The sequence below is a fragment of the Salvia miltiorrhiza genome, chromosome 2 (assembly GCF_028751815.1).
Source record: "Salvia miltiorrhiza cultivar Shanhuang (shh) chromosome 2, IMPLAD_Smil_shh, whole genome shotgun sequence".
In the NCBI taxonomy this organism is placed as follows: Eukaryota; Viridiplantae; Streptophyta; class Magnoliopsida; order Lamiales; family Lamiaceae; genus Salvia; species Salvia miltiorrhiza.
In genome coordinates this window covers 35,601,638-35,618,903 of record NC_080388.1, presented here as the reverse complement: position 1 = coordinate 35,618,903, position 17,266 = coordinate 35,601,638, and the positions used below count along the sequence as shown (strand labels likewise).

At 37.3% G+C, this 17,266-nt stretch overlaps 2 protein-coding genes across 2 annotated transcripts; one reads left to right on the top strand and one right to left on the bottom strand.

Moving 5' to 3' along the window:
• Positions 1-5,439: 5,439 nt before the first annotated feature.
• LOC131008376 (uncharacterized) lies at positions 5,440-6,345 on the bottom strand. Its single transcript, XM_057935260.1, has 2 exons — positions 6,204-6,345; positions 5,440-6,044 (listed from the first exon to the last, which is right to left on the bottom strand). Exons 1-2 carry the CDS (start codon positions 6,343-6,345, stop codon positions 5,440-5,442), a joined length of 747 nt encoding a protein of 248 aa, XP_057791243.1.
• A 1,778-nt stretch (positions 6,346-8,123) lies between these two features.
• LOC131012185 (2-oxoglutarate-dependent dioxygenase DAO-like) lies at positions 8,124-9,794 on the top strand. Its single transcript, XM_057940096.1, is given in 4 exon segments — positions 8,124-8,677; positions 9,033-9,201; positions 9,203-9,352; positions 9,423-9,794. Coding segments are annotated over 4 exon segments (909 nt in total). The 5' UTR covers positions 8,124-8,342; the 3' UTR covers positions 9,678-9,794.
• The last annotated feature ends 7,472 nt before the right edge of the window (positions 9,795-17,266 follow it).

Here is a 17,266-nt window from a genome sequence, read left to right as displayed (position 1 = left end):
CATCGTTCCGTCTCCTTTGTTCCAAACCGTTGAAGACACGTTTGTTGAGGAAACTAATTTTGAGGGGGCGGTGAAGGGAGGATCGAAAATGCTTTTAAATTTGGTTGAGGTCGAAGGTGAGACTCAGCCATTCGTTAAGGATGGGCAGATGGACTGCCACGCTTTTCAAAGTCCAAATCAGATTTTGGAGGAACAGAATTGGACCGACTTTCAGAATGTACAGGAAAAAAGTCCAACTGGTGGCTTTACTGGTGTTTCTCTTGATGGGCCACGAAGAAGCGTTTATGAGGGAGGTCCTACTTTAATGTCGACCCAAGCGCAAGGAGAGAATAGAAGCCCTATTCCGGAAAGGGAAGAAGCCGATTCAGTTGTGTACAGTGATTGTCAAGGTGCCAAAAATGTGGTGGAGGACAAGGCGTGGAATGAGGAAGGGCAAAGGATCGAAGTCAACGAGCTTCAGATATTAAGCTCTGAGGAACAAAGTCGTTCAAAGCAAAGCAAAAGGTATTCAAAGCAAAGCAAAAGGTTTGGTGAACAAAATTCAAAAGGAAAAAAAGGGAGAGAAAAGAAAAAGAATAGAGCCAGGGAGAAAGAGAAATGGGAACACTTCATTTCAGATTTAGAGCCAATTGATGGAAGGGGGGAGGAAGTGGCAGAGCAGGAAAGACAGGGGGAGAACGAAGAAGGGCATGAGACGACAGTTGGGGAGCAAATTTCAGGTCAGCAGATCTGGGATTTTGGAAAGAAGATCGGGCTTTCAAGTCAAATTCCAGACGAAGATGTTGCTCGACAGATTGAGGCGCAAGGTAATTTTCTTTCTTGCGTAAATGCTAGGAGTATTTTGAGGAATGTTTAATGAATTTGTTATCTTATAACATTCGGGGCTTGGGGAGTGTTGCGAAGCAGAGAGATGTTACTGATTTGGTGAAAGGGCAGAAGATCGATTTTTGTTGCTTGCAGGAGACAAAGATGGAGGTGTTCAGGGATTTGTTTTGTAAATCTTGGTGGGGGTCTAATTATACAGACAGAGCGATTAGGAATTCGGAGGGAAGGGCAGGAGGAATTGTATGCTTGTGGAATAGGGAGGTTTTCGAAGCTTCTAGTACGTGGGATTTACCGGGGGCGGTGGTGGTGAATGGTAGGTACAAGGAGGGTGATATTTTATGTTGCATCATCAACGTGTACGCACCAGTCGGCACAGGGGATAAGCGGATCTTGTGGGATGTCTTAAGCTCAATTGTGGAACAAAATACGGATAGGAGTGTATGTATCTTGGGCGACTTTAACTCAGTTAGGAGGAGGGATGAACGTGTGGGCAGTGGGGAGACGTTTTGCGCGGCTGATGCAAGAAGTTTTGAAGAATTTATTCAGGGGAACGATTTGGAGGAAATTAAAACTCAAGGCCGGAAGTTTACTTGGCACAAACCAAATGGAAAGTGCAAGAGTAAGATTGATCGCTTCCTCGTTAATGAGAATTGGCTGGCTGCTTGGGAACGGACGTCGGCACGAGGACTTCAACGTTCAATTTCGGATCACTGTCCGATTATTCTCACTACAAGATCGGAGGATTGGGGACCAAGACCTTTTCGGTTCCTCAATGCATGGGTGAATCATTCGGAGTTCGAGGAGATGGTCAAGCAGGTTTGGACAGGGACTAAGGTGGGGGGATGGAGATTTTTTGAGGTTAAGGAGAAACTAAAGAAACTAAAAGAGGCCTTGAAGGTGTGGAATCGGACATCTTTCGGTGAGATTGATCACAAAATTAAAGAACTTCAGAAGGAACTTCAAGAGAAAGATAAGGTGGACGAACAGAGAGGTCTTCAAGAATCAGAGGTGATTAAGAGAAATGAGATTCAAGCCCTGCTCTCCCTTCAACTGAAGAATAAACAGATGATGCTGCAACAGAAAGCCAAAATCAAATGGCTCAAAGAGGGAGACATTAATTCGGGTTTTTTCCATAGGGCAATTCGTGGGAGACGTGTTAAAAACGAGATTGGCGGAATGCTCTTTGATAACTCGTGGATATCTAAACCGGAAGAGGTTAAAGCAAGAGTGAGAAATCATTTTGAAGCTTTTTTCAAAAGGAATGAACGACTGATGCCCGATTTCCCCCTGGACTTCATGAGGAGGAAAATTTCAAATGACGAGAGGCAGTGGCTGATCAGGGATTTTGATCTGGACGAGATTAAAGAAGCAGTTTGGAGCTGTAGTGGAGACAAGAGTCCGGGACCCGATGGATTTAACTTCACATTCTGGAGAGCGGCGTGGCACGTGGTTAAAGAGGACTTACTCCAGGTTTTGAAGGAATTTCATGAAAGCGGCAAAATACCGAAAGGTGGTAACGCCTCTTTTATTGTTTTGATTCCGAAGAAAGAAGGGGCTGGGTCGCTCGATGATTTTCGCCCAATTTCTCTTATCACTAGCTTGTTCAAAATTGTGGCTAAAATCCTGGCTGAGAGATTGAAGAGGGTTATGGGGTCGATCATTTCCGATAATCAAAGTGCTTTTGTCAAGGGTAGCTTCATCCTAGATGGGGTGGTTATCCTGAATGAAGCTATTTTTGAGGCAAAAAAGAAGAGAGTGGGCCGTATTTTCTTCAAGATTGACTTCGCAAAAGCATACGACTCTGTGCAATGGGATTTCTTGGATATGCTTCTAGATCGACTTAACTTTGACGGAGTTTGGAGGAAGTGGATTAAAGGGTGTCTGGAATCTGGAATGGCAAGTGTATTGGTGAACGGGTCATCGACGGGAGAATTCAAAATGGAGAGAGGTTTGAGACAGGGTGACCCATTGTCACCTTTCCTGTTCCTTATCGTGGCGGAAGGCCTTAACGAGTTCATTGAAAGAGCAACGGAGAGGCAGTTCCTGGTCCCGGCGAAGATTGGCAAGGATAAAGTGCCCATTTCACATCTACAGTACGCGGACGATACTATCTTCTTGTTGGAGGCAGATGACAAGAATATGGAGAGCGTAAAAAAACTCCTGATTCTCTTTCAGTTCGCCTCGGGTTTAGCTGTAAATTTCGACAAAAGTTGTCTTCTGACAGTGGGAGTGGATGAGGCAGTTGAGAGGAGATGGGCATCGCTCCTCATGTGCAAGATTGGTTCCTTTCCGTGCAACTACTTGGGTACTAAAGTGGGGGGGCGCAGCAATGGTGTTGGAGATTGGAAGTTTTTGATTGAAAAAGTTTCAAACAAAGTGGCAAGCTGGAAGAAGAGACACCTTTCATTGGCAGGGCGAATTACTCTAGTCAAGTCGGTGTTGCAATCCATCCCGGTATATCAATTATCCCTCGCTTTCATACCTAAAGCGGTGATTAAGGAACTTAATTCACTGTTCACCAAATTTTTGTGGGGAGGAGGCACACAGATGGGGGGTATCACTTGGTTCAAGTGGAATGCCTTGTGCCTAAACAAGGATTCAGGAGGTCTGGGGTTTCGGAATATCGATTGGTTTAATCAGGTCCTGTTAAGTAAGTGGCTCTGGAGATTTTTAGGGGAGGGGAAAGCTCTGTGGGTAAGGGTGATCAAATCGATTTATGGGGGGCTAGTGTGGGGGGAAGGGGGTGAATGTTCGGTGGCGGGAAGAGGTGGACAGAAAGGGTGGTGGCAGAAAATTGTGGATAAGGTAGGAGGAAGGAGAGATCGGTGGTTCATCAATAATTTGAGGCGAAGAATTGGGGATGGGCTTGATACCAGCTTTTGGGAGGATGTGTGGGCGGTTGACAAACCCCTTAAGTTTGTGTTTCCGAGACTGTATAATTTGAGCCTGAACAAGAAAAGGCTGGTTGGTGAAAGTGGATTTTGGGAAGGAGGGTCGTGGGTGTGGAGGGTGGAGTGGAGGAGGGAGTTAAGGGAGAGGGAGAAAGGGTTTGCGGAGGATCTCCAGTTGGTTATAGCTGATTTTGTTCCTTGTGTAGATGTAATAGACGGATGGAACTGGAAGGCGACACCAGATGGATGCTTCACAATCAAGTCGGCATATGAAATTGTGGCAAAAACAAGAGAGGAGCAACAAGTTTTACCTTTGGAGATGGCAAAGGTTTGGAAGGCCCCAACACCAAATAAAGCCAAGGTGACGGCATGGAGATGTCTTAGAAACAGATTGGCAACATGTGATAATCTGAGTAGAAGAAATGTCCAGATCAGCGTGGAGGAGAGATGGTGCAATGCCTGTGTTTCTAGTGAGGAAACGACGGAACACCTGTTCCTCTATTGTCCTAAAGCAGCGGCGGTGTGGGACCAGATCTTTCAATGGCTTGACATCAAAACGGCAAATCCGAGAGGTATTTTTCAACACTTCATTTCTTTCATTGCGGCTGGAAAAAAGAAGAGAGAAAGAAGACTGCTTAAAGCTTTGTGGGTGGGAACAGTGTGGTTGCTCTGGGAAAGCAGGAATGATAGTCGTTTCCGGGACAAGGCTTGGGATATTGATAGACTTGTTTTACAGATTAAGGGGAGACTTTGGAGTTGGAACGAGGCCTACAAAATCGTGGAGTTAGGAATTACTTTTACTTCTTGGTGTTCCAAAGACTTCAAACTTGTTTTGTTGTTTTGATTGGCATTCCTGATGCCTTGATCCCTTTTCTTTTAATAAAATTTTTACTTTACTGATCAAAAAAAAAAAAATACCAGATTCAGATCCAGATCCAAATTCAGATCCGTGAATCTGAAAATTTTAGATCCAGATCCAGATCCGTCAGATCCGCGGGTTCACGGATCCAGATCCATGGATCTACTATTTTAAAATTAAATTAAAAAAATTTCACAAAATCAACAACATCTAAGTTCCATCATGAAAAATATAACACAAAATACTTTTATCTAATTACTTTTAGTTTTTATTATTTTAAATATAATTTATTTATTATTTTTAATTTAGTTAATATTATTAGTAAACTAAATATAAAATATAAAATATATATATAAAATAAAACGGATCCACGGGTCGGATTTGGGCCGGATCCGGATCTAAAATTTCAAGATCCAGATCCAGATCCGTTTTCAAAACTGAGATCCAGATCCAAATCCGTCGGGTCCAAAAAATTGATATCCAGATCCATTTTTACGGATCTGGATCCACGGATTTGGACTGGGTCCAAGATCCACTGCCACCCCTAGCAATGTTTATCAACCATCAACCATCCAACCATCCAACTATCTTCAATATTTAATTAATTTCTCTCTCTTCCACATCACTATATTTATCTCAACCCAACCACCTCTATTTTTGTTGATTTATCAATAACCACCCCAACCACCTAACCACAACATTATATATAATTATTTTATTATTATTTTTAATAATAATAATTTTAATAATATTAAATATAAATTAAAATATTAAAAAAATTAAAAGAAAAAAAAACAAACTAATAAAAATTTAAATTACAACAATGCAAACTCGAAATAGAAAAAAACAATACATACTAAGCATTTAATTATCATCGCCAAACTTTTGCCAAATATGCTCGATCAAGTCATTTTTAAGAGCATTGTGAGCTTCCCTGTTACGAAGTTGTGTCCTGTTCCTCATATAGCTTTCAAGACTTGCAATCCGTTCCGTGGAAAATTCAAAATTAGGATCATCATTAGCTTCAACATCTCCACTTTGGCTATTAAACCTTCTAACTTCCATAAATTTTGTTGGATCACAGTAATTTAAGTAAGTATGTCGCTCGTCTTCCACTATCATATTGTGCATAATGATGCAAGCAAGCATTACTTTTCTCATCATATCACGATCCCACATGAGACATGGTCGTTTGATAAAATTGAAACGAGCTTGTAAAATTCCAAATGCTCGCTCAACATCTTTTCGAGCAGCCTCTTGATGTTGAGCAAACAGTTGATGTTTTCGAGTTTGTGGACCATTAACAGATTTGACAAATGCTGCCCATGAAGGATATATACCATCAGTGAGATAATATCCCATATCTTTTTCATGGCCATTTATCACATAACTAACCTTTGGTGCTCGACCTTCCAATATATCTGAGAAAACAGGCAATTGGTGAAGCACGTTGATATCATTTCTCGAACCTGGAGTTTCAAAAAATGCGTGCCAGATCCATAAGTCTTGAGATGCGACTGCTTCCAAGATTATTGTTGTCTTACCGCTTCTTCTTGTATATTGGCCAGCCCAAGCAGTAGGGCAATTTTTCCATTCCCAATGCATGCAATCAATACTACCTAGCATACCAGGAAAACCGCGTTGAGCACCAACATACAATAGATAAGCAAGATCTTCTTCGGTTGGCCTTCTGAGGTACTCCCCACTGAAGTTGTGAACTACACCTTGCACGAATTTTTCAACTGATTTTCTTATAGTTTGTGCGCTCATCCTAATGTATTCATCGTGCAAGTTTGCTCATGTTAATTGCATCAGTTTCCTTCTCACGTACGATCCTCAGCGCTTGAAGTTCTGCAGTAAAATCCTTAGAAATAATCGATTGTTGTGACATTTTTGCTTTTTCTTTTCTTTTTGCTTTTGCTTTATCTCTACCAACAGGACAACGGATTGTTGAAGTTTCACTTACAGGAGTTTCAGAGGTTGAGTTGTTTGAATTCTCATCTTCTTCGGTGGTTCTTGATTTTTTTGAACTGCCACGATCTTCTTCAACATCATCTTCATCATCAACTGCACGGGCACGCGTACGCTCAGTGCCCAACTTCAGCTCCCAATTCGGATGATGACGCATGACTTTTTCAAAAACCTCATGGTGCGTAAACTTAGTTGTTCCATAAAAAATTTGCGCTTCCTTCTCAACATCTGCATCAGACATGCCGCTATTTTTTCTGGCATATACACATGCACCCACCCACTTGGTTACATTCGCATTCAACCTCTTGTAACGATTTCTCAATGACTTTATGGTTCTTTTCTCTCCCATTAATCGCGAGTTGTCAACTCGAGATTCTTCATACATTGCCCGAATGCGTTTCCACAAATTGGCCTTATTTTGATTAGTGGCCTTATTTTGATTAGTGCCAACAGTTGAATCTGAGCTACAAGTACACCAAGCATACATGAGCGCCAAATCTTCTTGATCATTCCAACATTTCGGACCGCTGGAGGTGTTTGTGTTTATGGGGTGGACATTTTCTTGAGTGGAATTTTCATGAGTGAGATCATATGGAAATTGAGGGTTTGAACCAGATCCAAAAACTTGGCTATCAATATTATCAAGATTAGGATAATAATCTTGGGAGTTTGAGAAATTTTGAGGATCCTCAAAAAAATTTCTAGAATCCATTGCGAAAAGTGAAAAAATGCTAGTGAGTATGAATATAACAAATGAGGTCTATTTATAGAGATATTAAAAATTATGAATTTTAATATATATATATATATATATATATATATATATAATATTAAAATTTAATCTTAATATCTAAATTAAAAATATCCAATCAACAAAATAACGCCACATCATCAAAATTTCACCACAAAAGCAAAGAGACCACCCGGTCTCATTTCCATTCCCAGCCGACCGTGGTTGGTTGCATTGAAATGAATCAAGCCAATTTTTTATTTTTGTTTAATTCACTTTAATGATGTGTGCGGTCGACCTTCGGCAACATGGTCGCTGTTATACGCAGTCTAAAGCCCAGCGACCGCTGCCTATGATGAAATTCTTGGAGACCACACGAAGAAGACAAAGGGCGCTAAGGGACTAAGGCCCAGCGACCGTTGGGTGCCAGCGATCGCTGGCTTCTTCGAGCTGCGGCCGCTGGAATCCAGCTAGCGCTGAAATTTAAAGATTTTCGAATTCTCGTGATCTGAGGTCAGATTTGTTCATGTGTATTTTTTGAATGAAATCAATAAAAATCAGTCCAATGTTAAAATTCATAGATTTTTAAATACACCCAGATTTTCATAGAGTTTTAAAAGTCTCCAACGAATACACCAAGATTTTTATAGAATTTTAAAAGTCTTGAACAAATACACCCAGATTTTCATAGACTCTTAAAAGTCTTGAACGAATACACCAAGATTTTAAAAGTATATAGAAATCTATAAAAATCCTGAACAACCCCCTAAGTTTTTCATCTTTATTTACTTTTGTCATTATTAATTTGGAATTTTGTGCCGGTTTCTATGAGAGTTTAGTTCCTTTTTTCTTTTTCTTTCTTTCCCCCCTTCCTTTTTTATTTGTATTTAAATGATCTGACAAATTCAAAAGCAATAAGCAGCCAACGGCGTGATGCTGAACGGATCACGGGCTTTAATATTATATGAACAAATTCTGTGGGTGTAAAATATCCGAGGATTAAGACGAGGATTCAGTTTCAGTGATTAGCAAAAAATTGTTTGATTTTGGTAAAGAGAGAGTAAGAATGAGTAGTAGTTCTAGCATCCCAGTGATTGATTTCGAGGATTTCCCATCGCAATCGCACAAACTGCTGCAAGCATCCCAGGATTGGGGATGCTTCAGGCTCATCAATCACACCATTTCCATAAATTTAATGGCGGAGATGAAGGCTGCAGTGAGAGCTCTTCTCGATCTTCCCGCCGAAATCAAACGGAGGAACAAAGACGTCATCGCCGGCAGCGGATACGTCGCGCCGTCCAAAACCAATCCGCTCTACGAAGGATTGGGTCTTTATGATATCGCCTCGCCGGAATCCGTCCATCACTTTTGCTCTGAACTCGAAGCTTCTCCCTCGCAAAGGTGCTCTCTCTTTCTTTCTCAAGGTTTTATAATGTGACTGTTTCTTTGGGGGAATCGCTTGGATTTCTCGTGAATCTTGTTGTCTCATTTTCGGATTTAGAAATTTGAATCGTAAGATGATTAATGAACAAAAGGACCAATTCCGAGGGTTTCGTCAAGCACTCTTATCTGGATACATATACTGCAAGTTGTCTGTCCATTTCAGGCTTGAATTCTTCAATTTAGGTTTGATTATCCCCAATTCGTATAGCTCAGTTTGCTTGACTAGGGCAGAGTTGAGAATCTGTTTTAGAGATTTCGTAACTATTTCGATGCAATTCAAACCTACAGTAATGAAAAGAGGTGTTTGTTGCAGAGAGACCATTGTTAAGTACTCTGCAGCTGTCCATGAACTGGCGATGGAGTTAGGTCGGATGCTGTGCCGAAGCTTAGGATTAGACATGGATGTGTTCCATGGATGGCCTTTCCAGTTTAGGATAAACAAGTACAACTTCAGTGTTGAGAGTGTGGGATCAGCCGGGGTTCAAACTCAACACAGATTCAGGATTCTTGACCATTCTGCAAGATGATGAACACGTCGGTGGCCTAGAGGTGTTCGATGAGAGATCTGGGGAGTTCGTTGCTGTCGATCCGTTGGCAGGATCACTTCTAGTCAACTTCGGAGATGTTGCCAAGGTGAGTCGCATCCTTTCGTATTCCCTTGGAATGTGGTGTGAGGTTGTTGATGCTCGGAAAAGTGATGCAGGTGTGGAGCAATGGGAGGTTTTGCAACGTAAGGCATCGGGTGCAATGCAAAGAAGAAGCAGTGAGGATTTCGATTGCTTTGTTCGTGTTGGGGCCCAAGGAGGCAGCGATAGAAGCGCCATTGGAGCTGGTGGATGCCGAGCACCCGCGCCTCTTCGTGCCTTTCACATTTGAGGACTACAGGAAGTTCCGGCTCTCCACCGGACTGCGTGCCGGCGAAGCTCTGGCGGATCTGCTGCGAGACGCCTCAAGCTAGTGTAGTGAGAGCTAAAAGCATCCTTCTTATGTGCTTTGTACACTTTGATATTTGATATTGTTTATCTATCTATCTATCTTATATAATAGGAAAATGGATTCATTCTTTGTGGCACCACCAAATCTCATCATTTCAAAATCTCTCTGTTCTCTTTTATTTGCAATTATTATTATTATATAATTCTTAAATTAATATATTTTATCTTTTATATATTTTTATTCAATAATAAATTCAAAGCACCACCTTAATTCATGTGCTTATATGATATTATCCCCATTCTTTATTTTTATTTATCTTAAGTTCTCATAATATTCTTAATATAGATATTTAATTTTTTATTTATTTAATGAAAGAATAATTTGCTTAATAATTTTTTCATTTCCTATTTTTTTTCAAAGATTTATACTGAATTCACTAATTATTCTCCATGGCTAAACTCGTTGATAAAAAAAATAATCAAAAAAATTGTCTAACTCTAATTATTTTTCGTCGCTTTTCAATTTATATTCACTCTTAAATTTCACGTTAATTTTGTAAATTGTATAATTTTAAATTTATACTACGAATTTAATTATAATCTTTTGTTACTATAGAATTTATTAGTGTTTACTCAATAGACAACAATATATATTTGTTTACTATAGAAAAATGATTTCATTCTACGTGGCATTCTCAATCTCACTATTTCAAAATTTCTTAATCCTTCTTCATTTGCAATTATTCCACTATAAATGATTTTTTAAAAAATTATCTAACATTAATTTATTTTGGTCACTTTTCAATTTATTTTCACTTAAAATTCGAGTTTGAGACATGTATATGTATATAAATTCTAAATTAATTTTGTAAATTATACTATAGTTTTAAATTTATATTTTGAACTTAACTTATTATCTTTAGCAATTATAGAATTTATTTTTAATGTTACTCTATATATAATAATGGATTAGTCCAATGTGGCACCACCATATTTTTATTTTATTTATTTATCTTAATTCTTTAAGGAATTTCATATTTATTAATTTATTTAACAATTATACTTAATTTTCTAAAAATCTCAAATTTCACGTTGATGTTTTAAACAACTTCATCAAATAAAAACTACTATAAAAGGAGTATTTCTATTATGCCATTAAACAAGAAAATCGAGCATTATCATGCTATAATTACTTTAAATATAATTTAACTTTAGTCGGCCAAATAAATAGTTATATTTTTTTATTGGAAAATTTAATTTAACCAATTTTAATTTTCAAGTTTTCACCGATTGATAGACAAAAAATATTTTATTTTCATTAAAAATTTTAATAACAATTTAATATATATATTTTTTTCAATAAAACATAACATAATGCAATTTTGAGATTGAAAAAAATACATGACTTCTTTTCGGTAAGAGATAAAGAATGTAATTTGGTTAGAAAAAATTACATAAAAGTGGGACAAACAAAGTGCATATAAAATATGTAATATCTTCAATTTCTAATATATTTTTTTTTATGAAATATAACTACTTTAAAGAAACCAAGCACAATCTTGCTATAATTACTTTAAATATAATTTGGTTAATTAATTAGTTACCTAAATAATTAAATAGTTTTCCTTTTTATCGGTAAATTTAATTTAACCAATTTTAATTTTAATTAGTATTGCTTGTACCAAAATTTGATGGCCAAAAAATATTTTTATTTTTATTGATAATTTGAATTTGATTATTATTAATTTACTATTTATTTTCAATAAAAGATAAAAAGAATGTAATTTTTGAGATAAAAAAAATTACATGACTTCTTTTCAATAAGTGGGACAAGAAAAGTACACGGAAAATATGTAATATCTCCAATCTTTAATAATTTTTTTATATGGAATTTCATCAAATGAAAACATATAGAAAAATGGTATTTCTATTCTCCTTAACAAGAAAACCAAGCATAATCATGCTACAATTACCTTAAATATTCAATAATTTTCTGTTAATTTCCTTGATTAAAATATATAATTAATTCAACTCAATTTAAATGCCACTAACCGACGGCAATAATTGATTTACTTTATTTTTACGTTTTTTTTTTTTTTGGATTATAGATTATAGATTATTAGTCATTGTTTTGCTATCTTTAGCTAAACCAATTTCAACTTTGTGATTTTATGCTCTTTCAAGTTCCAAACAAGATGATGCTCATAATAATTATGGTATTTTAACTGATTTTCGCATACTCGCTGATAGGAGTGTGCAGAAGATCAGAAATTTTGAGGTCGGATTGACCAGTTGTGTCTGTTGGACCTGAAATTTTGAAAGGACGGACCGATTCAGACCGAAAAATATGTGCGGGCCGACCCGGACCCTAACCGTACCCGAGCAATGGGTCCGGTTCGGTCCGGGTCCAACCCGCCAAGGCCGGAATTAATTTACAGCCATTATATCTCAATAGATTGTTTACGGCCAATATTTCGTTTAAAAAAAACATTCCTAAAACTCAGAGAATATAATCAATGGTTGATATTTCGAAATTCTTGGACTTATTGATTGATTTGTCGTGATATTTCTTTTTCAGTCCCTACTTCTATGTTATATACAAGAATATATAGTTAAAAAAAAACTTAATAAAATAGTATTTCTATAAAATTGTATAGGAATCAATACACCATAGTCGAACTAGTATAAATTTAATCTTTGGGACTATCACCAAAATAGACAATTAACCTTTCGTGTTGTTTTATCTGCAAAATTGACATAAAACAATTCAATGCGTGTTTATGTCATCTACGTTGTTAGACACTATCTATACTAAGGCTAGGAGGCAGGAGCCGCTCCCTCCGTTAGGTTTTAGAAATTTTTGAAATTTAATATTATTAATATTATTATAAATATTAAATACATAAAATGAATAATTAATTTTTAATGATATGGGTCGGTCCTAAGAATTAGACCCGAGCCGAACCATACCTATACAATGGGTCAGTCCGATCCGAATCGAACCCGTCGGTCCGAGTTTGCTCACCCCTACTCACTAAAGATCAGTTATTGGCTAAGGCTTCTAAGTGCTCTTTCGGAGTTAGACAATTGAAGTATGTAGGGAACGTAATCAGTGAGAATGGTGTGGCTGCTGACCCAAAGAAAATACAAGCCATGACCGAATGGCCACTACCCAAATCTATTAAAGCGTTACGAGGATTCTTGGATTTGATTGGGTATTACAGAAAGTGTTGGGTCTCGTAGGGTCACTGAACTGGTGTATTGGGGAGGGGGGAATACATCAGTAGGCTATTTTTAAAACTTAAAACTTTTTTTGTAAACTGATGTGAGTATCGAAACTGATACTGAAGTGAGTTGTCTGAAGTGAACAGTGTAAAGTAGGGTCAGTTAAGAACGGGTGTAAACTGATACTGATATTGGTTCAGTAGATTAACTTCAGTGCGAGGAAATTGTCGACACACTAATAGTTCAAGTAAGGTTTCAGTCTAATCAGTTTTAAACAATCAGAAAAGTGTTAGAAACCTTACTAACTATCCGAAGATTTGTTATTTAGACTGATAACACTTGGAGTGGAAATGATTTTACGAAATAACCTTTAAGTGAATCACTTTGTAAGTTCTTAGGGGTTCTCTTTTCACTTTAACAATTTCAGCATGAATAGAATTTGTGCACAAATAAAGAAAATGTAAATACTGAAAGCAAATAAGAACACAAAGAATTTTTACGTGGTTCGAAAAATAATTTCCTACGTCCAGGGTCAGTCGATCACACTGACAAATCACAGGGCTTGTGTTTGCGGGTGCACAACAAACCTTTCTTCTGAAACGCAAGTTTCAGAGCCAACACACTGGGTTGGACTTTTCTCTTTCTTAACTCGCAGTTGCTAAGACAACACACGTCTAACTTGAGGTGGTTAAGATTCTCTGAGTTCAGACAGACGTCTCGAACTCTCTCTCTATCTCAAACGCTCTTCTCACTCTGGTAGAAAAGGGTTCAGATCTCCAACTATAGATTACTGAGAACAGGCTCTCGAATAATCGAAAACTAGGCTAAGGATAAGAAATACTCCCTCCGTCCGCCAAGATTATGTAAAAATGACTATATTTGGCGTCCGCCAAGATTATGTCACTTTCCTTTTATGGCAATGGTCCCACCATCCTCTTTAATATTTGATCCTTACTAACACTCTTTATTTACAAAAAACCCACTCAAAATTCAATCTCAACCACACATATCATAAAGTGGTGGGACCCTTTCTCCACTACATCAAAATCATCACCAATTTTATTAAATCCCGTGCCCAAGCAATTTTACATAATTTTGGCGGACGGAGGGAGTATTTGCCTAATAACTTCTAAGAGAATGTTTGTAAATCAGGTGAACTAATATTTGACAATGGAGATTCTCTTCTTCGATTCAAGGATTTTGGCTAAGTAGAAGCTGAGTCTTGAGTTCAGCAGAGCTTCAGCGTAAGTTTTTGAATCGGTGAGATCGAAGGTTGTCTTGAGCTCTATTTATAGGCAAATAAGAGAGAATAGATCCATTGGAGGGGATCCTTCAATCCTATCTGCCGTTTGACTTGTCAATTCAAAAGTGGCTCATGTCTTCGTCCTCTATCTTCTTTACGCCGAAAGAGGCATGGTCTTTCTGAGCTCGGAGATGGTGTTACAGTGTAAGGTAACACGAAAAGGGAAATTCTGCAGGGTGAAGGACGATTCACCATATCCTTACATTAAATGCATTGTTCTTAGCATTAAATGCAACATGTACTGGAAGCATTCAAGTTGTCATTTGTTAACACTGAGTGTGTTATACATTACTCCAGCTTCAGTCCGCATCTTGCATTATCAGTCCGAGGTTTCTGTTTGAAACATTCCTTTCAGTTGCATTGAATGCTCTTCGACTGATCAGGTGTAGTGAAGTGTTTCCCTAACACTTATATTTCAGTGTAGATCCTTCATTAAATTCGGCATTTAATTCAGGTGGACTTCAGTCTTCATTATGATGAGCATTGTAGTTTCAGTCCTTCATACTTCAGTCTTCAAGACTTCAGTTATTAGGTCTTAGGTTCTTCAGATCATCAGTCGTTAATACTTCAGTGCTTTGGTCTTTAGTCCTGGGGACTTCAGTGCTTTGGTCTTCAGTCTATGCTAAAAAAAGTGAACTCCAACAATTGAGTTCAAACAAAATTCTAGTCTAGTAAAATAAAGTCTAAAGGTTTTGGGATCATCAAAACTAAGGTTATGATATTTCTTCATATTTCCCAACAGAAAGGCCATACAACATTATGAGATAATTGCCAAACCCTTAACTGAAATTACTACGAAAGGAGTAAGGTTTTGGCTCCAAAAAACCTAGGGCTGCCAATATATGAAAAAGAGTTTTTGTCCATGCCATTGAGAAGTGGAGAGCATATTTGCTTCATAATTAGTTTATTATACTGATCATCAAAGCCCCAAATATTTTTTGGAGCAGAAAATCTCAACTCTAGTGCAACACAAATACCCAACCAAATTGTTGGGGTTTGATTATAAAATAGAGTATAAAGGGGGGGGGGGAGGGAGGGCAGATAACACGATTGAAGATGCATCATCCAGAAGAGATCAAGGGGAGGCTAAGTGTAAAGCTCTCACTGTGTTCAAACCTGCTTGAGTGGCTAAAATTCAAAATAGTTGTGAAATGGACCATACGGCTCAAGAGACAATAGCTGAGTGTGCTACTATACCTTATAATGTATCATTGTTTTCTTATAAGGAAAAGGGTTGTTAAAGTACAAGGGAAAGCTATATTTGGGAACACGTAGAGATAATAAATAAGGTGGATTAATGCAACATACCAACGAATTTGCTCCACTTTCAGTTGGCCCGGGATAACTCAATGTCAAATCTATCAGCTCAGTAAGCATGAGAGCACTCGCACCCCTGGACTATTGCAACCTTTACCGGTGCTCACTCAAGCTTGGCAACACATCACTATGAACTTCATCGAAGGTTTTCTTAATTCTCTTGCAAAATATTCCATTTGGGTAGTAGTAGATCGCTTTACTAAATATGCACATTTCGTTACACTTCAACATCCTTACATAGACTTACACATTGCTCGCATATTCTTATACACTGTCAACAAATGGCATAGTCTACCTCTTAGTATTGTGTCTGATAGGGATAAGATCTTCACAAGCCTTTTTTGGAGAGAACTTTTGTCACTTTTAGGAATTAAACAGTATTCAAGTACAACTTACCACCCACAAACTGATGTTCAAACAGAACGAGTCAATCAATATTTAGAGTCTTATCTACGTTGTACGTATAGTCATTCACCTAAAAACTGGTGCCAATGGTTGGCCCTTGCTAAGTTTTGGTACAATACTACATTTCACACCACACTTCATTGTACACCTTTTGAGGCATTGTATGGTTACAAACTAGATTCCTTAGCCCTACAGTTATATATGCAGCCTATTATGGTAGGAGTTGAAGTAAACTTGCAGGAGAAGAAAGAGATACAAATGCAACTGCAACAGATTTTGCAACTGGCTCATGATATAATGAAACACCAGGCGGAAGAAATGTAATATTTCAAAAAAAAATTGCGATAATTATTACTTTTACTTATGAGAACTTGTACTTTTAGTTATCTGGTTAAGTAATTATTGTAGTAAGAAAAAGTATCCATTGATATAATGAAAAGTAATGTAATTTTTACTCACAAAAAATTGTATTTTTAGCTATTTGATCAAGTAATTATTAATAGGAAGAAATGTAATATTTCAATTTTTTTATGCGATAATTATTATTTTTACTCAAGAGAACTTGTACTTGGTCAAGTAATTATTGTCGTAAGATAAAGTAATCATTGATATAAATAAAGGTAATCTTTTTAAAAAAGCAGAAATAAACGGAAAATAGAAAAAAAGTAATTATTGTCTTAATAAAAAGTAATTATTGATATTAATAAATATAATATTTCAAAATTATTACTTTTTTTTACGACAATTGTTATTTTTGCTCACGAAAACTTGTACTTTTAGTTATTTGGTTAAATAATTATTATCGTAAGAAAAAGTAACAATTCATATGAAAAAATGTAATGATTCAAAAATATTATCACACAATAAATATATTGTGGGAAAAAAATAGTAGAATTAAAAAAAAAGAACAAAAGAAAAGATGATGAAGAAAAAAAAAAGAAAAAAAATTCAAACACATCACATAAATAAATAAAATGCAGAAAAATGATAAAGAGAGAAAAAAAAAGGGTTAAGTATCAAATATGCGTCTAGGACCCTATGGTCGATGTCGGTTCAACTAAACCCCTGAAATCCTTAATTTCGTGCAATTAGCCCATCCGACTTAGCGGTCGTTTAACACCGTTAGGGTAGAGGGTTTAATTGCACCAAGTTAAGAACTTCGGGGGTTTAGTTGAACACAAGTCGAGTATAAGGTGTTACATGTGATACGAGTATCTTTTCGTCTATCGCGGCGATGGCTAACTTCTTCCTTGGAAAGATCATCCCGGCCTTGGGCACCAGCATCCCTGTCCACGTGTCGCACTGCAGCATTGCCATCCGGTCAATGATGTATATTTTTTGGCCAATTGAGACCAATCGAAA